At 37.4% G+C, this 21,291-nt stretch overlaps 3 protein-coding genes across 3 annotated transcripts; all 3 read right to left on the bottom strand.

Moving 5' to 3' along the window:
• Positions 1-1,269: 1,269 nt before the first annotated feature.
• On the bottom strand, positions 1,270-6,308 carry LOC109111706 (homeobox and leucine zipper protein Homez-like). Its single transcript, XM_042718689.1, has 2 exons — positions 6,030-6,308; positions 1,270-4,024 (listed from the first exon to the last, which is right to left on the bottom strand). Exon 2 carries the CDS (start codon positions 4,005-4,007, stop codon positions 2,028-2,030), a length of 1,980 nt encoding a protein of 659 aa, XP_042574623.1. The 5' UTR covers positions 4,008-4,024; positions 6,030-6,308; the 3' UTR covers positions 1,270-2,027.
• Positions 6,309-7,024: 716 nt separating this feature from the next.
• Positions 7,025-11,215, bottom strand: LOC122136251 (dehydrogenase/reductase SDR family member 1-like). Its single transcript, XM_042718687.1, has 9 exons — positions 11,060-11,215; positions 10,216-10,359; positions 9,979-10,122; positions 9,781-9,860; positions 8,265-8,397; positions 7,964-8,107; positions 7,793-7,862; positions 7,592-7,672; positions 7,025-7,497 (listed from the first exon to the last, which is right to left on the bottom strand). Exons 2-9 carry the CDS (start codon positions 10,357-10,359, stop codon positions 7,361-7,363), a joined length of 933 nt encoding a protein of 310 aa, XP_042574621.1. The 5' UTR covers positions 11,060-11,215; the 3' UTR covers positions 7,025-7,360.
• A 3,720-nt stretch (positions 11,216-14,935) lies between these two features.
• LOC109111711 (dehydrogenase/reductase (SDR family) member 1) lies at positions 14,936-19,987 on the bottom strand. The gene is made up of 9 exons (XM_042718688.1): positions 19,843-19,987; positions 17,591-17,747; positions 17,348-17,484; positions 17,189-17,268; positions 16,580-16,712; positions 16,254-16,397; positions 16,070-16,139; positions 15,641-15,721; positions 14,936-15,521 (listed from the first exon to the last, which is right to left on the bottom strand). Exons 1-9 carry the CDS (start codon positions 19,978-19,980, stop codon positions 15,391-15,393), a joined length of 1,071 nt encoding a protein of 356 aa, XP_042574622.1. The 5' UTR covers positions 19,981-19,987; the 3' UTR covers positions 14,936-15,390.
• Between the last annotated feature and the right edge of the window lie 1,304 nt (positions 19,988-21,291).

The raw sequence follows: 21,291 nt of genomic DNA, 5'->3' as shown, positions 1-21,291 counted from the left end.
GGCAGCAGAAGGCAGGGAATGAGGCGCTTCAGTCTAAGGGTCACCCATCTGCGAGGTCCCCATTCCTCTGCTGAAGGCTCTGTGCTACTAAAAGGACAAAACATTTAATCTCTGTTATTTAAAATAAATTTAGGGCAATTTGTTTTTGTTTTTCAGTTCATATAATGCCAGACAGAAATATGAGAAATGGCCTTGCCTATGTTAAATAAAAATGTGTCTTTATATTGTGTTACTTAAAATTACCATTTTTGTAGTTCCACCAGCTGAATCATTGAGCTGTCTGTGCCCTCCTTCAAACTGGTAATACTTGTTTCTGAGTGACCTAAGATGTTGAACACGGTTTGGGCTACTTGAGACAGCTTTGAGACCCCCCCAGAAAGTAATACAGTGGACCACATGTACAGTATACATATAATTGTATAGCCATATAAAGATGCCATGTTTGATACATTAAAACCAACATTCAAACCACCACTTAAATAGACAGCAATCAGTGTAATTGGAAAGAGTGAAACAATTTTTATCATTCTAAGCTAATCAAATACCTTATAGGAAATTAAAAGCATGGTAAATAAAAAAGGGATTTATATACATACATATAATGTGTGTGTGTGTGTGAGAGAGAGAGAGAGAGAGAACGGTCAAATAGGAAAAATTACGCATGTAAATTCAAAGTAAAGGATTAGAATAGACCCTATACTTAAAATCACTCTTTTTTTCCTTCTTAGACAACCAACCAATCACAGTCTTCAAAAGATTGTGTCATACATAGCAACGGGGTCAACCCCGCCTCCTCACTAAGATGAAAGTTTTTGTCTTTTCCTTACTCAGAGTTGCTCTCAGATCGGACCCAACTCGCTCTCAATATAATACACCTACCTAAAACAAAATAAAAAAAAGTAAACATAAAACATTTGAACATCCAAAAGCAACAATTAACACACATAACTTCGCTGCATTCCTCAAAAGCATCGTGGGCTTAGTAGATCGAAGCTACCATTGATGATAATGGTTCAATGATTTACTTAGGCTTACTTTGCTTTTGGGAAATGCAGCCATGAACTGTGAGCACACATAACCAACACTTTTGCATCTTTGTTGATAAATTAAATACTGATTAATTTAAACCTTATGTTAATGCTAAATATAGTTCTACTTTAAACAATGTGAAGGATTTAAAATTCATGCCATTTTTTTGGTAAATACACCTTGAGACATCTTTGACATGACTGAGGTCAAGAGATTGACTGAACAGAATGCAACAGTGAGTTAAACATAATCAGTCATGTTTTATTTCAATGCAATGATCCGCTTCCCAGAAACACAAATTTACAGACAATAAGGCACAAGATTTAAAAAAAAAAAAACCATGGCTTTTGTTGTCTTTTCGCTGCAATGGAGTAGGGATGTATTCAAATGAAATGTTTATACACAATGAAGTAGCATTGCTGGATCAATAAACCTCTAAGTGCGGAATGTTAAAGATGATTGGAGGGGAATGTAGATCTCTCTCTTCTTAAATGAGTTAAACTAAAAATTTACAAAAACATACCCTCGCATCGCTAAAGTTACTGGTCCAAAAAAGTAAACTTCAGTACCTAATAGATAACCAAGCCAAGGTTTAAGGAAATCTAAACAGTTTGAATATCATATCAATTCTAAGAAGCAGCAATTAGGGCTCTAAAGGATTACTAACAAAAATACCAACAACACAAACATAGGAAACTGCAGGAACAGCCAGTGGACAGATGACTCCCAGAGCATCACAGGAACATTACTTAGTATTTGTTAAAGACCAAAAATACCTTTTACATGTCAATACTGCCTGACGTTTAACAAATTAAGAAACCATGTAGTGGGTGTTTATAAAAAAAAAAAAAAAAAGTTCACATTGCTATTGTTTTTTGTTCAGCAAGGGCATTGCATGAAGTGATTTTATACTGTGCCTTCAAAGGGGTTTTGCCTGATTACAGGACTCACAGCAGATTAACAGACATGAGCACAAACAGTTTTCATTCTTATATTAATCAATTAATAACAGTGATCTCTGTGTCCAGTGTTGTAGTGTTTTTAGATGCAAACCAGTCTCGGACCTGTTGATAACTCAGTTTTGACTTCCGGCAGAGACTGTCGAGGTCTTTCTCTTGGAGTATTCCGGTCTGTTGATAATACTGCTCCAACGGACTGAGGTCTACAGAATCTGTTGAAGATTTCTGCGTTTTTGGTGTGCTGTTCCCTTGTGACTTGCGTTTCCTGTTGCCTTCACTTCCTGGGGTTCCAGTGGCATCTGCAGTAGCCCCTCCACTTTGTAACAATGCTATCTCAGCAAGCACTTGGTCACGTATGTCAGCATGCACCCAGCGTACATGGCCATTTTTTACAGCATAACGCGTGTCCCCAAACCACTGGATAATGTCAGCACGAGGCAAAGATGTTAGTTCCACTATCTGTGTGTATACATCACTCTTTGGCCATGGGCAGCGCTGGAAGTATTCCTTTAGGACAGCCAGTTGCTCCTTTGTTTTCCTTGGCCGTCCAGCCACTGTTAATACTGAAGAAGGTGAATTGTTATCCGAGGAGTTTAGGGAGTTGTTCAAAGCATTTGCTTTGACAGAGCGTGCAGACTTCAATGACCTGCCTGAGTGTTTTTTAGATGGGGTGATTGTTGGAGAAGAAGAGGAGGAAGTGGGTACAGCTGGCTCTGGAGGTGTCAAACAACGTCCCTCACTTTCCTGTTCGCTTCCAACTTCATTATTCTGAATCTCACTTTCCTCTGAACATTTCTCTTCGTCCACAACTAATGCTCCTTCTTCAAATGCCTCAAGTGTGTTAGACAGGAAAAGCTGGAAAAACTGAGAATTCTTTGACCGATTCTTTCGTGATCCTTTCATACAAACCTTTTCCTTGCCTTCATCATCAGCATGCTCTATTGTTTGCTTTTTAGTAGTGAGAGGAAGAGGCTGAACCTCCTGAGACTGAGATGACAGACTGCAGTTGGGTTCATTTTTTTCTCCTTGAGTAGCGGAGAAGGATGTCGACAACCCTCTACCATTTCGCAGCTGGTAGCGACTGTCGCTAAACCATTTTCGAATCTCATTACGAGTTAGGCCTGTCTCCTCTTGTAGTCGCTGAAGCTCTGTCTCATCAGGCCAATTCTCCTGTAGAAAACTCTTACGCAAAGCAGCTAACTGGGCTTTGGACTTTTTGTAGCGCCCCTGCCGTGGCTGCTCAGATCCAACAGGAGACTCTGTAGAAGTAGGTGGAGTGGCTGCTTGAGGTGTTTCTGGGATTTCTACTGGCTGTCGGTAGTAATGCGAATCCTGGGGAGGTGGGAGAGATGAACGGAAACGTGAGGGAGCAGGAAAGAGCTTTGCTGGTTCTGTGCTTTCAATTTTATGTCTTTTACGAGGCACTTGTGGACTTTGTGCTAGATCTTCTACATGATCTTCTGTTTCTTTAACATCCTCAATTCCATTTTTCCTCTTTGTACTGCTCGCTTTGTGTTCAGTTTCACTTGTTTGCACTGGTCTAGCCAGCTTGAGCCGTGTCTCTTCAATGTCTTCCGAGGCCCAGCTAATTCCATACTTGATGCGTTGCACCATGAACCACACTTTGACTTTATCTAGGGGAAGAGCGCAGACACGGGCAAGAGTGCTGACCTCTTGAGATGTTGGATAGGGGAAGGTGTTAAAGGCCTGAACAAGTTCAGGGATACCATCCAGCTCACGTGTTTGATCAGACTGGGTCCACACTAGCTTTAGTCCTTCAGATACCAAAGGAAGACATACTACAGAGTTATTATTAGTGCTAAAGCTTACTGCAGCACTGCTCTCTCTTGGTCTGCGATTTGAGGGGCTCGCATGTTCCTTTCCATCAGAATTGTGGTGGTATGGTGATTTTTGCTGGCGTGGACTGGTGAGGCTTACATCTTGTCTTTTTGCTGCCACCCCTCTCGTAGAGATAACTGTCAAGTCATGGTCACGGTGCGTCGCCATCAAAGATGTCATTCCTCTATTGCCACAGACTGTAAGAACAACAAAGAAACAGAGTCTTTTGAAAATGTATACAGCATAGTAGACCATGTGCAATACCAACAATGCATTTTTTGCCTTTTGAACAGGTAGCCTAATTTTTGGTAATAGTTAAAATACGGTTTGTTGTTCGTAAGCTGGATTTTTAAGGGGTGAAAAGGTTGGTGGGCTGTTGCTGGCTGATGGGTGCTAGGATGGTGCTTTGGGGAGGGGGTTAATGGGTGGAGTTTCAGTCATTCTTTGGTTGGTCAAATCTTCATTAGAATTCATTCAGATCATTTGCAAGATGCAGCAAACTTAACTTCAGAAAATCTAATATTATCGATGCCCATCCAGAGATGCAAAGTGACTTGCTTGCTTAGATTTTCGAGAAAAGCTGTTCATCAAACTCCCTGAAAGTCATTAAACTGGGACTTTACGGTCCACTCTACAGTCCAACCATTGACTTTAAACTCTAAAGTTGAAAGAAGGAGAGATGTCACCCCCTTGCCCCTGCCAATTCTCTTCCACACATTAGCCTTTTATTAAAGCCTGTCGTATACTCTACACCATTGCACACCCAACCCCCAATATGGTGCACTTGGAGAGATGGGGGGCCCTGCCCTTCACACAGCTCCCTTGCCCCATTCCAATGCACGTAATGGTCCACTTCCCCCATTTACCTAACCCTGGAGAACCGTATAGAAGTTCGTTTAACCTCCCAACAGATGACCAAGAGATAGTAAGAGAGTCTGACTCGGTTAAATAAAGGTAACAAAAGTTGCAATTTGTCAACCTGGTCTGTTTGCCAGTTTTGCAGTTTGCCTACCCAACACAGCACAGTCTACGGAGCACATGATGGTCATCTCAAACTTGGTCTGTGCTCAATTAAAAGGCTTGGATTTTTATATTGAAATCTAATCATTGCATGCGTTTATTTTTCAGTTTGTCCTAAATAGGACACCTTACTTATGACCACCAATTTGTGAATCAGCAACATAGTACCTTTTCAGTTTCAGTTTCATGCGGCATCCTATGACTTTAATGAGCCCAAAACAACGCCGAACTGTGAACCACAGAAACAAACTTTACCAATAGTCTACGTGAGCAGTGTTAGGCAATCCTGCTTGGAAAAGCTTTGCCAATATTAGGCAATTTATCACTTCACGCAATGCGTAGGCAAGTCATCTACAAAACAAGCTGGAGGTGAACTTGACAGGATAAATTCCCGACCGCCTGTGGTGACCTCATTTATCAGATGATGACTTGGAATGACTCGACTAAGCGTAAAGTCCCTTGGAAGTCAGAGTAGCTTTTGTTTAGCAGGGTTACTATCTGTACATTTGTGTCAAATTTACAAATACATTAACTTGTGAATGTGAACACATATATATATATATATATATATATATATATATATATATATATATATAGTTAATTATTTGTTTTAATATAATTTACTGAACATTAACGAAATTAATTCCAATACAGTCTGTGAAACAGAAATACAATGCAGTTTAGACTAAATAAACTTGGTTAGAAATTGCGTCAGTGGCCGATGTTTGTCCATGGCCTCTATTATAATCAGCTTATGTGGGGAACTTTTGACGCAGGTCGTAGAATGCAACATGAGTTCACTACAGTATGTGTTCATCCAACAAACATTAAGCAGGTGTAAGGGCCACCGTAAACCGAACGCTTCAACAATATACAAGGGTTTATGACATAACAGTTCTTGTAACCAGCCCTTTTGTGGCACAGGATCCGCTCACGCTTCAGTAACGCACATAAACAAGCTCCCGTTGTCCCATTTAAACCCACATTCCCGCTGAACCTTGTTCAAAACAAATGCTTCAAATAATGTGAACACGACGCGACCTAAGACAAAATCGACTGACTCCTCGCGTGGCTTTTAAGACGCAACAACACGCTTCGAGAGCCTTAATTCCGTCTCGGCTCTGCTTTAAAAACTTTACAAACGTAAGCTGATAAAGTAGTTCGCGTGAAACAACAACTCACCGCTTGAAATTCTCTCACGGCTGTATGTAGATACGCCACTCCAGCTGGTTTGTATTGTCCGTTGTCGCGTTTGTTCTGGAAATCCCTAAGTGTTTTTCGCCTGTCCGGTCAGACTGAGGCTAGACAGAGTAGATCAGGAAATTCTCGGACCAGCCCCCTCTTTCTCATGCAATGACGCTGCCGAGGCCATGCAGGTCCAATCCGGGAAGAAGTAATGGGAGGAGGAGCACAGCTGAAACTTGGCCCCGTGAATGCACTTCCTATCTGGGATGTAACTACCACGTGAATTGTGCTACACGATAAGTTTTAGGAGTCTTCTTCTTATTTCAGAATTTTTAGGAGTCTGCAGGTAAGGATGCATATCATTATTCTTTGAGCATACACGTCAGAGGCAACTTCATGAGTAACTTTATGAATGTTTTAGTTTAGGAAGAAGCAATTCATTTAATCTACAAATTAGTAAAAAATAAAAAAGTTGTGTGGATTATATATATATATATATATATATATATATATATATATATATATATATATATATATATATATATATATAATCCACACAACTTGACACAAGAGCCATTCACTTCGCATAAGGGTCCTGCTCACCCTGTCAGGGTTTATTTTTACTGTCTGTTATCCCGCATAATATATGGCTACCCACCAAATAAATTAATAATCGTGAATTATTAATTTGAGATGAATCATTCTAATGTGAGCAAAATGTCCAGGAAAACTTATCAAACTTGTTTTGTACTAATGACAGACTTACTAGTCATTATCCAACTTATTACATGGCTATTTAACAATGCACATTAAAAATATTGATTTGCGTTAAAATACTATAATTAGTGTACTTGTAGAGACTGCAGAGACATGAGAAGCACTCATTTCCCAGAAAAGTGGACAATTATGCAATGTTGCACAGGTGTTTGACCAATCGTAATGAAGGGTTCAAGAGCGATATGTCAATCTATCCATAATACAACACAAAAGACTGTAGTAAAATGTCAGTATTTATTGCAATAACTCGTTTGGTAAGTATACAATCTTCCATAACAGGGTTAATTAATCCCTTTCAAGTTAAAAACAGTATGTTAATATATCAGTGTTTTTATACAATTTTTCATTTTAGAAAACAGAGTTGAACAGAATACTAATTCTGCTCATGAATTGTGCATTGTGAACTAATTATCTTCCATAGTCAGCTAATGTAATTTTAATCAGTGCTTTACTCATTTGTAAAAATGGACATTGCAGTAATTTTAGAAACAACATTTTTTTTTTTTAATGACCAGATTAAAAAATAGACAATGCCTCTTCACTGAGACATATTAGATTTTTCCACTGCCAAGGCTCAGCATGGAACGAGGCACTCTGATGAATGAAGGAGTGAATACGGACAGCCAGGACACATAGGGTACCTGGGAAATTACAAACTTCAAAGAGGTGTAGTCCACGACACTGCGACCTGAAATAACAAAGAGCACATGTGTAGGATTTCATTTTGTAACATCTCAATCTAATCATCTAATTATGTTTATCATAAACATTTGTCACTGTACCATCAACATCCTTGAGTCCATAATGGCGAGCGAGGTCACCGGTCATCAACACTTGCCCAGTCATTGACATTAAACTTTTATCTATTTGTCACCAAGAAAAAGAAAATATGTCACCTAGAGCCTCGAGACAATTCATTTCTCACCAGTTACTTTCATTGTAATTCATAACCATGTTAACTTCAGTCTGTAAAAAAATCTAACCTTTGGCCAGCCCAACTATGCATCGTCCACTAAACTCTGTCGTCTCACCCTTATTAAACATTTTCTTGAACTGAGAAAGAAAGATTGTAAATATTTAGGAATACAAGTTAAAAAAAATTCCATGAACTTAAGCAATTATGATTAAGGGCTGGGACAATTAAAACGGCTTACTTTTGGATCAAATCCTGGAGGAGCCTCATCATGAGATATATACTGATCAATTAACTCAGTCTGAACTGCTCCTGGCCAGAGGCTTACAGAAACCACACCTTTCTTCTTCAATTCTATTGCCATGTCTGCTGCCATTCTGTCACACTAAATTAAAGAACCGGATGAAAGTTGGAGCATAAATAAATACATTGAGAATAATGAAGAATAGTCTACAAACAGAAAGAATGAATGTGGAATTCTGTGCAACTAAAATGATATACTGAAAATGACAGAATCTGTAATGCTGTGTGCACGGACTCACTGCAGCTTTGCCGACCCCATAGGATACATTGAAGAGATAGCGCAGACCACCCATGGATGATATGAACACAATCAAGCCTTTGCCCTGCGCCACCATCATCCGTGCAGCATACACTGAGCAGAAATAGTGACCTCTGTGAAAACAGTGACCATAATCTCTGAAATGGCTCCGAAAGTCCAAAGAAAATTAATTGCTATGAATATTTTCAATTATCCAGCCTTTAATCACAGCTTTTTCAATTTAATAACTGCATTTAGTCATATAATCTCTATTTAAAGGGGTCATCGGATGCCCATTTTCCACAAGTTGATATGATTTTTTAGGGTCTTAATAAAAAGTCTGTAACATAGTTTGGTTAAAATTTCTCAATGGTAGTGTAAAAAAACACTTTTTTTACCCTGTCAAAAACAGCTCTTTTCAAAGCAAGTCGTTTTATAGCATTTTCCTTTAAATGTTAATGAGCTCTGCTCACCCCGCCCCTCTCTTCCGAGCCGCTCTCTGAGGGACTGTTTATTCATCATGAAACTTGCTAATTAGCACATTGTTAAGAAAGGTGATTTGCAAAGATTTATTAAAAAACCTTATACTCACTTTCTTAGGAGAATATGCACCACGAATGATTCGCGTGAACAAAAATGCACTTAGGTCGATCGGGGGCGCATTCCCTTCAAAAACAAAACTAATCCACTGCTTCTTCAGCAGCTCAGATGTCGGGAGTAAATGACGACTGCTAGGTTAATTATTACATCCAACAACAGAACACCTCAATCACTTAGGAGTCATTCCTGTCTACATTTGGTCCTGCGGTGAAACAATAGTGGACTGATGACAGCTTACTCAGGGCGGGTCTATGGTAAGACACAAGTCCAGTCTGTGCTGAAACGCCACTGTCAATCAAACTATCGTGGGGGGGCCTGTTTTTTTGATGTCACACAGACAGGCATCTGAGATCGGCTCGATTTGAGAAAGGGGTAAAAATATTAGTAGATAAATAATAAAATAAAATAAAAAAACACTTGTGGATTTTTATCATTATAGGGTGGTTGTGTACACACACCGCCAACACACATTTCAGTTCAAACAACAAGTAAAAATGCATGTAGCATCCGATGACCCCTTTAATTCAATTTGGTTTTTTTACTGGGTCAAATAAGTAAATTTCATGTGGTTAGGTTGTCATGCACTACCATTCAAAAGTTTGATTTAAGAAATTGAAATATTTAAACAAAGGAGAAAAAAGTTTAAGAATTAACTTTTATTCATATTTACATTTAAAAATATATTAAAACAAAAAAAATGTTACTTAAAATTGTAATATTTCACAATATTACTGTTTTACTATATTTTCTCAAATAAATGCAGCCTTGGTGAGCATAAGAGACATCTTTAAAAACAACCCCCAAATGGTCTGTCTCTTAGATGTGACAAGAAGTCTTCAAATTCATTCAAAATGATTTATGTGTACATCTCTGCATAATATTTATAACCTGGAATCATCTCCAGATTTGTACTGCACCTGAGTCCAGTGTTGTTGATGGTGTCCCAAATATCTGGATCCACCTCCCAGAAATTCTTGTTCATGTTGTCAAATATAGCCTAACGCATAGACATAAACACAACAATAGTAAAACAGTTATTTTATGAAACTTTCAAAAGAAAAATAATTCAAATTCAGAAAAACTGCATATTTGTTCAGTAGTTAGCTGTGACTGACCTGCACACCCGCATAGGCATTATTGACCAATAAATCAAGTCTACCATTTTGCTCACGTTGAACACGTTCGAACAGCTCCTTGATTTCATCCTCTTTAGATGAGTCACAGACCACTGGAAGACACCGGCCACCTCTCTCTGTCACCTGTTATCATGAAAATAAAAGAAGCATGAAATCAATATCACCTTCTCTAAGTTGAGGTGTATTATTGAAACAATCAGGAGACAGTTTCCACACCTCAGCTGCTGTCTGCTTCAGAGTTTTCTCCTGTCGACCAGTGATGTACACTGTAGCGCCTGCCTCAGATAACTGAAGGGCAATACCTCTTCCAATTCCTCTGGAAGCACCAGTCACCACACAGATCCATCCTGATAGTGCCATCTGACAAACACACACAAACATAAATTGATGCCAGTAATCACAATGTCCAATCTTTAGCATTAGGTCATTAAAATGGTTCACATGGTTCACAAAAAACGGGCAGATATGAGTCCCGTCCCAAATGGGGTATGCTACTATGGTTTTATATATATATATATGATAACATTCATATTTATATTTATTTATATTTATATGATCTATATTATTATATTTATATTATATATGATTATTATATCATATATATTATATATCAAAAATAACAACAAATCTATATATAACAATTTATATAAAAAAGATAAAAAAAAAAACATTCATTATATCTAGTCGTTTTGTAATCGGTTCTTTAAAATAGTTAATAAAGAACCGATTCGTGGAAATGACTCCCTAGTCAGTAACATTCAAACAAGTGAGCAACAAAAGCCTGTCACCCTGTGGTCACATTTAGCCATTGCAACCTTCCTCACAAAGACATTTAATTGGTCAGGAGTAAGTGTTATCCATCATCACAATTATTTACCTATGCGTGCAGATGGAAACGTTAACTTGAAAAAACTTGTGCCTCTCGTGTTACACATTCGACTTGTTTTGTATTTGACTAATGTGATGGATAGAAGATATTACTGCCGTATGATTTTACAATGAAAAACCCACTTTTGACCGTCATTTACATGTTGTATTTAGGCTATAACGCAACACTCACCTGTTCAACGCCGCGGTTAACCCTCCGATGAATGGTAGTTGTCTAAGGAACTCTTGCCTAGACTTGAAAAGTGTGGTGAAATAAACTGGCACATCTTTAAAGTGCAGATAAGACGGTCATGTTTATGGCCCTTCTTCCCACTCCCGTAATACGTCTAATATAATTGCCATGTGTTTTGCGAAAGTAAACGATGCTTTTAAAACACATGAAATCAGCAACCCAATGAATATGAGTACGCCAATGCTGTCCATTTCATATTACATAGAGTGGGAAATCCATGACCTTGTTAAAATATTTTGGTTTACATCAAGGTTAGGTTTCTGCCAACTATGTTGCTGTTTATTAGACTAAACTGTTCCCATGAGTGAGGATCTGCTGTGTTTATAGATTATTCAAGCAATAACCATAACCACACAATATGATTCCACTTTCCCTTGTATGTATAGGCATTTCTCATTGGTCTTTTGTCTTTTCATTAAATGCTTCAGTAGTCATACTGTACTTTTCCTGACATACAGCAAGAGTAGGTACTACTTTTGACAAAGAACTCAGGCCTACTTCGCAACCATTAAATGTGGCAGTAGTCATACTGTACTTTTCGTCTGCTGCTTTTCAAATACTATGTATTCAGACATACTGCTCTTCTGATGTACTGCTTTTTGCATACTGCATGGGCTATCTGCAACTTTCCTGCAGAGTTTAATAAAAACCTTGAATAAACTCACACAGTAATGCTGAAGGCCTTGATTAGCTTGTTCAGGTATGTTTGATTAGAGTTGGAGTTAAATTCTGCAGGAAAGTCGACCTCGAGGGCTAGAGTTGAGAACCCCTGGCATACTGTGTAGTAGAGAAGATGCAGCGGGGGACCAGGATGTGAACACAGAACAAACCCAGGTCTCCTGAACAGTGCAATATATCTGATAATAACAATGACCATTTCATTGCATTAAATTGACAACATGGCCCTACGGCAGCATCCCTCCCCCAATAGTGGTAATCACTGAATTGTTTAGTCACCACGTTTACCTAGCAGAGCTTGGCTTTATGATTGTGGGGCACTTTGTCACCAAAGGACCTTGGCCACAATGATACATTGTGTACTTTGCAATTCATTAATCCAGATAACCTCTGTGCAAAATCTACTTTGATGCCTCTCTGCAGAGTCACCACTGCTTGCATCAAACCATTATTAGAGAATTAAAAACCAAAGTCCACAACATGCCGCCATACGCAAGGCCACCGGTCCTTTCATTTTTAATAGTTTGTAGCATCACATATATTCTCTCAGTAACATCTTCTGGCTATTTTTAAGGTGCACAGTTCATATGGTTAGATATTATGTTAATCAATGCACAGTGTTTCTCTCACAAAGATAAAGCTTTAATAAAAAAGTAGATTTAAAAGGTTTAATCTCAGTGATTAAAAACCACATTCAGAGAAATGTTAATTGGTCTGTTCAGTGACAAGTATCATCATTTGAGCAAATGGACTGGCAGAGGCCTCACTGTCATATATCTTGTTACAGTATACACCACCAAATATACAGTCTTTTAAAGTGGAGAAAGCCTCTGAATATATCTTCCTCAGCAGCTGATATAAAACACTGGTGACTTGCATTATCAGAATGGCAGTGTTTTTTTGTTCTGTTTTGTTTTTTGCAATCCCAATAATACCAAATTGTGAATGCTCTGATGTCCCAAAATATTAAAAAAAATTTTATAAAAAAAAAAAAAAAATTGACATTTTGAGTAGTATTTGATCTCAAAATGTTAAAATATTTCAGATTTCAGTGTTATAGGCAGGTTTTGTGTTTTCTTCCATTTTTTGAAATGTGTTGGTTAACTGTTCATAAATATTCAAAACAAAAAAAACCAACCAATTCACATACACCACACACAAAAAAAACATACCATCAAAAAAACAAACTCAAGGCTTGGACTTGTGTGCCTTATACACATATTTTCCTCTTGTGCAATGTGAATTATTTTTGCAGTGAAGATCACTGTCAGTATTACAAAAATGAGATGACATTTTTTTCCAATACAAATAGTGAATATTCTGAAAAGTATGATATTTTTGACGACCAAACATTGTGTATATTGTAATTGTATATATGCTGGGGGTCTTCTTATTTTTAATTTAATAGTTGTTTTTTTTAATTAGCAACAGTAGCAAGAAATTAATGACAATTTTACAGACAGCTAAATGACTTTATCTTGGTGGCATATTTAAAACAACAAAGTAAAAAACACACATGAGCAACATATATGTAAAGAGCATTTGGTCCAAAACACTCTCTCTGTCTCTGGGTCATTCTTCTTGTCAAGTCTTGTCTTAGATCACATCACATAAGGAGTTAGTCAGAACTGCACTAAGTCAGTCTATCATTGTGTTCCTCTGGCATGAGATGTACACTGCGTTCCAAATTATAATGCAAGTGATATATCAATAGGATTTCGGTACAATAAAGAGCAGATTTTTGTTTGTGTGGTTTTTCACATCTTTTTAGATAACTGGTATCAATCTCAGACAGGTCTGGTCAATAGTTTGCCAGGTCTTCTTAGGTTAATGGAAAACCTACTTAAAGAGGTTGTTCCACATTATTAAGCAAGTCACAGTTCTCATGAAATATGGTGAGGAAGAAAGATCTTTCTGAAGAAGAAAAGTATGAAACAATGCAATGTCTTGCAAAGGGCATCAAAACAAACAATATTTTGTGAAAAGCAAATAGAAATTATTGAACTGTCCAAAGATTTTTGAGTGACTTAGAGCACAGAAGATCTTGGCCAAATAAAGATTTATTAAGGAACATTTCTGTCAAACAAATGAACTGTATTGTAATGGCAGCTGTAAAAAAGCCACTGCTGAGCAGCAGGTGTTTGAAGCTACTGGAGTCTCAAGATCCTCTACATGCAGACTGACAGTTGTGTGTAAAGCTGCGTTTCAGTCACTGCTAGCTAAACCTCACAAAGAGAAACCTGCACAGTGGCTGTAGAAACACATTTTCAAACTGTTTAGCACAATGATATTTATGCAGCATGGGATAGTGTGTTATCCTGCATGAAAATCCTTTTATTTCCGAGAGCACTATTCTTCATTTTATACCACAGCAGAAAATGGTCAGTCATGAACTCCACATATCTTGCAGAAGTCATTTTGACAACCTAAAATGACCTTACATCTCACTTCCCAATATTCCAACCCAAATCATCACCCACTGCCTCCTTGCTGATGTTTCAGTCTCATTGAAATAGGATGGCCATTCATCAACTATCAGAAATTCATTTATCTGAACCATCCATTGTACTGCAGCATTTGTAAGTGAATAAAATTATTTAAAAACAAGTCTTTATGTTTCTACAGCCACTGTGCAGGTTTCTCTTTGTGACGTTTGGTTAGCAGGGACTGAAACGCAGCTTTACACACAACTGTCAGTCTGCATGTAGAGGATCTTGAGACTCCAGTAGCTTCAAACACCTTTCTGCTGCTCAGCAGTGGCTTTTTTACAGCTGCCATTACAATACAGTTCATTTGTTTGACAGAAACTCTCCTTAATAAATCTTTATTTGACCAAGATCTTCTGTGCTCTAATTCACTCACAAATCTTTGGACAGTTCAATCATTTCTATTTGCTTTGCGCGAAATATTGTTTGTTTTGATGCCTTTTGCAAGACATTGCATTGTTTCATACTTTTCTTCTTCAGAAAGATCTTTCTTCCTCACCATATTTCATGAGAACTGTGACTTGCTTAATAATGTGGAACAACCTCTTTAAGTAGGGTTTACATTGACCTAAGAAGACCTGGCAAACTATTGACCAAACCTGTCTGAGACTGATATCAGTTATCTAAAAAGATGTGAAAAACCACACAAACAAAAATCTGACTCTTTATTGTACCGGAATCCTATTGATATATCATTTGCATTATAATTTGGAATGCAGTGTAAAATAACCATGTAAAAGTGAGAGCTGGGCAATAATGGATTGGTGTGCTATTCATTATTAATTTTAGATATTATTTTAGTATATACTTGAATTAATATACAGTTACACTATTGTTCAAACATTTGGGAATGATAAGATATTAACTTGTTTTTTAAAGAAGTCTCGTATGAAACAATTTGATCAAAAATACTGTAAAATGCAATTACTGTAAAATATTACAATTAAAAATTGTATGATGAAAATTGCTATCAGTTCTGACAATAATAATCCTCTGATGAATTGTGTAATTAGTGTCTTCCAAAGGCATTACAATAATCTTACAAACAACTTTATTTATTTGCTACTCGCTTCTCGCTGGCCTCTGTTACATTTGTACCGAGACGTGTTAGAATTTGCCAAGGCTCAGCATGGAACGAGGCACTCTTATGAATGAAGGAGTGAACACAGACAGCCAGGACACATAGGGCACCTGGGAAATTAGGAACTTCAGAGAGGTGTAGTCCACGATACTGCGACCTGAAACGACAAGGAAGACAAAAAAAAATTTTGAATTTCATTTTGGAACATCTACATGTATGTATCATTGATCATAACAGGAAGCACCATCACTCCTACATAAACATGTGTCACTGTACCATCAACATCCTTGAGTCCATAGCGGTAAGCGAGGTCGCAGGTCATCAACACTTGCCCGGTCATTGACATCAGATTTTTGTCTGTTTGTCACCGAGAAGCAAGAAGTAAGTAACACATCAGCAAGGGCCTCCAGACAAATCAGAATAATTCATAAACCCTTTCCCCTTTAAATGAATAGTTTAAAATTTAAGTTATCTTTTATTCACTTTTTCTGTTAAACACAAAAGATGGTACTTGAAAAATGTTGGTTACCAAACAGTTTCTGGTAGCCACTGACTTCTGTAGTATTTTTTTTCCATAGTCAGTGGTTACTAGCAACTGTTTGATACCAGCATTCTTTAAAATATTTTCTTTTGTGTTCAACAGAATTTTCATTTTTGGGTGAACTATTCCTTTAACCACTCATTCAGTCTTTAAAAAAATCCAACCTTTGGCCAGCTCAGCTATGCATCGTCCACTGAACTCTGTCGTTTCACCCTTCCTGAACATTTCCTTGAACTGAGAAAGACAGATTGTAATCAGATATTTAGCTAAATGTATTTATTTCATAATCACACCTGTTCTTCATGAACTTACGAAGCAATGATGATGAGACAAATAAAAATGGCTTACTTTTGGATCAAATCTTGCAGCAGCATCATCACCAGATATATACTGATTAATTAACTCAGTCTGAACTGCCCCTGGCCAGAGGCTTACAGAAACCACACCTTTCTTCTTCAACTCTATTGCCATGTCTGCTGCCATTCTGTCACACTAAAGAACCAAAAGAAAGTTTAAACCATAAATGAACAATGAAGATGAGTAAAGGAATAGTCTACAAACAAATTCAAAATGAGAGAGGCATTCTGTGCAACTGAAATTCACCATCTTTCAAATATGTTACACTGAAAATGACTTCAGATACAGAATCTGTAATGCTGTGTGCACGGACTCACTGCAGCTTTGCCGACCCCATAGGATACATTGAAGAGATAGCGCAGACCACCCATGGATGATATGAACACAATCAAGCCTTTGCCCTGCGCCACCATCATCCGTGCAGCATACACTGAGCAGAAATAGTGACCTCTGTGAAAACAGTGACCATAATCTCTGAAATGGCTCTGAAAGGCCAAAGAAAATTAATTGCTATAAATATTTTAGATTATCCAACTTTTCATCACAGATTTTTATTTTTATTTTTTCAATTAAATAATTTTATTTAATTCATTGTGTGATAAGTCAAAAATGTATGTGGTACTGATGTTTGGTTAATGAAGATGTCATAAGCAACCGATTTAAATATTTGGGGTAAGAATTTTTTTTTAAAGAAATTAATACTTTTATTAATTTATTTATTTTAAAATATATTAAAACAGAAAGTTATTTCGAAACTAATATTCCACAATATTACTGTTTTTCTGTCTTTTTATCAAATAAATGTAATCTGATAAATGACAAAAAGTTTTTACATTTATTCAAAATTATTTATTTTTACATCTCTTTCTTAATAAAAATTTAACTCTATCATTTGGATTCACCTCTAGATTTGTACTGTACTGTACCTGAGTCCAGTGTTGTTGATTGTGTCCCAAATATCTGGGTCCACCTCCCAGAACTTCTTGTTCAAGTTGTTCATGATAGCCTAACACACAGACATAAACACAACAATAATAAATATATAGAAAAGCTGCATATTTGTTCAGTAGTTAGCTGTGACTGACCTGCACACCCGCATAGGCATTATTGACCAATAAGTCAAGTCTGCCCTTTTGCTCACGTTGAACACGTTCGAACAGCTCCTTGATTTCATCCTCTTTAGATGAGTCACAGACCACTGGAAGACACCGGCCACCCCTCTCTCTCTGTCACCTGTTATCATGAAAATAAAAAGAAGCATGAAATCAATATCACCTTCTCTAAGTTGCAGGTGTATTATTGAAACAATCAGGAGACAGTTTCCACACCAATCACCTCAGCTGCTGTCTGCTTCAGAGGTTTCCCTTCCTCCTGTCGACCAGTGATGTACACTGTAGCGCCTGCCTCAGTTAACTGAAGGGCAATACCTCTTCCAATTCCTCTGGAAGCACCAGTCACCACACAGATCCATCCTGATAGTGCCATCTGACAAACACACGCAAACATAAATTGATGCCAGTAATCCGATCTTTAGAATTAGATTATTGAACTCACTGAAAATGGCCAGACATGAGCCCTATCCCAAAAGGGACACTTAACATGCACTTGCAGTCTTGCAGACTTACAATGGCTGAAATATGCTATTTTGGTTATAAACAGCAATATATGCATACTTATTATTGGAACATTTTAGTAATATGCCAAGGAAGTCAGAGACATGTGGACGTAAATGCAGTAAAGAACCCTCTGAATCATTTTGTAATTGGATCTTCACAATAAACCATAAAAAAATGCAAACGTTGCATCAGACTTGTCATTATTTATGACTTTGATCTTTGTACATGTCATACTTATGTGATTTTGTGATGTTTTCCACTTTAAATAAAAAGATTGTATGGATAAAATGTATGTGTTTGGGCCAAGGCCATAGCTGGGGTTTGCAGGGGCCCTGGTGCAGGTTGTGGCTGCGGGCCACGAGAATTGTCACCACCTTTCTCCCTGCTAATTATGGGCATGGTTTGGGCAGTTTTCATTATCTGAAGCTCATATTTAGAAAAGTATGAAAAACATGAGCAGGATATTTGTTAATTTTATTTATTTTTTTACAGTTAGAGTGTACGTCTATACTTAATGTATGCTTAGTTACACTTTATATTAAGGTGTCCTTGTTAACAGTGTAATTATACATTTAAGATTTGAGTAATATTGATTAACTACATTTTCTTACTATAAGTACATGTAATGTGTAACAAGGACACCTTGAAATAAAGTGTTACCTTATGCTTTATCCAATATACATGTGCATCTGTTGATCAATGATCTTCACAATTTACTTGAGACACCTTGAAATAAAGTGTTTAGAACATTTTAGTGTTTTTACCTTATGCTAGACTTATTTTGCTAGGTCATTTAGAAATCAAGAAATACATATTTAGTGTTTTTTTTGTAAATATATTTTTACTGAAAAACAATACATTTTCATATCCAAAACAAATATCCAACTGTAAATAAATTATCTTACTATTTGGATTTTTTTGAAAAAAAGCATGCTTAGTGGACTTAATAATGATTTTATTCAACTTTTGAATAATAAATTTGATAATATATTCATGCTTAGTGGACTTCATTGTGTTGTTATTCAAGTATTGAGTAATGAGTTTGGTTATCATTTGCTCAACCAATTATATATTATATTGCTGATAACATATTTGCCAAAAACAACAACAACGTGTCCGTCTGTTTCTGGGGTGGATTATCGATTGAACAAACCCACACACACACCCGAAATAACAAAGAAAAGAAGAGAAAAAAAAAAAAAATCCGTTACCCTGTAGTCACAAATCCATTGCTACCTTCTTCACAATACCTATATTTCCATGCAAATTTGTGAATGTAATGTATGCAGAAGATTTAAATATCGCATAAAACATTTGTCAGTAAAGTTCCGTTTCCATTCCAAGGTTTCTAGAGAACGTGCACAAGTTGGACACTTCCTGGGAAACTTGCGAAATAATAAAAACGAAAGCTGCAGCAAGTGAGGCTCTGTTTTCCTACATAAACGACTTGCGCCTCGGAGCGCGCATGCTTGCGCTCGGAGGCGAGGGCCTGATGTTTGGTAACGCAGTTGTGTGAGACAGCTCAGTGTGTGGCACTTACACCAAATCAAGGTTCAGGCACTTCAGAACACTCATAAAAAGTAAATGCCCAAAATGCAAACACCCATCGGCGTCCATACAACGTTTATAACATTAAAATCCGCATAAAAATAGGTTGGTAGAAACATAGCCTATAACTTATGACATTTAATTGGCACAGAATTAAAGTTACGCAACAGCGATGCATCATCACAGTGTCTCACTCACAAAAAATCTCACAAAATTAAACTAAAAAATCAATTCAAACAAAAACAAACGTAAACTTGAATATCTTGTCTCACTCGTTTGAAATCTTCGACGTCGACACTTTCATATGTGTTTTATGAGTTGGTTAGAAGACATCATATAAATAATATATATTTAATGAAAAACTTACTTGCGACCTTCATTTAGGCTACATGTAAACGCAACACAAGCTAGGCTACCTGATAAACGCTGCGGTTAAACCTCCGATGAACGTTCTCAGGAACTCTTGCCTGGACTTGAATCAGGACACAACAGGCAAAGTTTGGGGTGAAATGAACTGTATTTCTTCCAGATAAGACAGTTCTGTTTATGGCCATCCTCCTATTCCCGTAATACGTCTAATATAAAGCCAATGCATTTTGTGATGTGTTTATAAAAACTTAAAACTTAAAATATTAATATGATGAAAAAAAAAATAACATTATGTTTATTATTTGTAATAAAACAATTTTATTCATGCAGTTTAAGGTTCAAAAAACACCTTATTTTCCACATAATGTTGCTCCTCTTTGCCCCGCCTTTCTGAAACGTGTTGATTTTAACAAAGCTCATCTTCTGAAAAGCGAGTTGTACACTGATTGGCCAGCTATCCAGTGCGTTGTGATTGGCTGAATACCTCAAGCGTGTGACGGAAATGTTACGCCCCTTAACATGTGATGCGTGTCCTGGCGCGATGAAACTGATAAAACCCATTACAAACGAGGCATTTGTTAGCATCCAGTGGGGACATAATTACTGATTATAATGACTTGTACTGTGTTTACATGTTGCGTTGGGTATCACGCTGCATAAACATAAAACCATGTCTGCATTTATGATTGGAGAAACGACAAACAAGCGCTACACTGCGTAAAACTCGCGTTTTAATCATCAGTGGCAAATTCTTTATAAGAAATGTACTTACAGGCTGTGAGTCAGAAGCGCCAGACTGTCCTTGCAAAGTTGGAACTGCCCCACTTTATAGAACAGCCTTTAAGCATAGATCCATTATAGGTTACGCTGCAGTTCAGGAAACAGTCCTACACAAAATCACACAACACAGCCTCAAACACTAACTGCATGAGTACGTGAGGAACAGGCAGTGGGGTTAAGAACGGCGCGGCTGGCGGATTCGACGAAGGAGCTTGTGGCAACCACATAAGACGACCCCGGGCTGGACTCCGCTTCGTCCACAGTGAAAGCCGATCCGGCAATCCACAGCGCGAAGTTGATGTATTTCCTCAGCGGATATCGTCCTCTTTTGGAAGACCAAACAAAGTAGTTTCGCTTTCACAATGAAACACACAGCACCTTTACAACATGGCAGCGGCTGCAGCAACAATACTACAGCGAGAATAAAAGTTAGGCCTTCTTTCTTTGCGTGAACATTTGGGCGGTGTTATGCAAATCTTCCCACACAGTGACGTAGACATGTGGGGGCGTGTTTAAATGAGGCGTTTTAGGAGGGATTGGACTAGTGCTGTTAATCGAATTTCTAATTGTGATTATAAGTATGGTTGCCACAATTGTGTAATCATTCAAAGCGGCAATTAATTGTTCAAAGTCCACTTATGTTATTCTGCTTGCTTAAGATGCGTCTTTTTCTTTCTACATGTTATCTTAAGGGCTTTCCCATTATTTTAATTTTA

Source organism: Cyprinus carpio, chromosome B2 (genome assembly GCF_018340385.1).
Source record: "Cyprinus carpio isolate SPL01 chromosome B2, ASM1834038v1, whole genome shotgun sequence".
NCBI lineage: Eukaryota > Metazoa > Chordata > Actinopteri > Cypriniformes > Cyprinidae > Cyprinus > Cyprinus carpio.
This window is presented reverse-complemented; position numbering and strand designations above follow the sequence as displayed.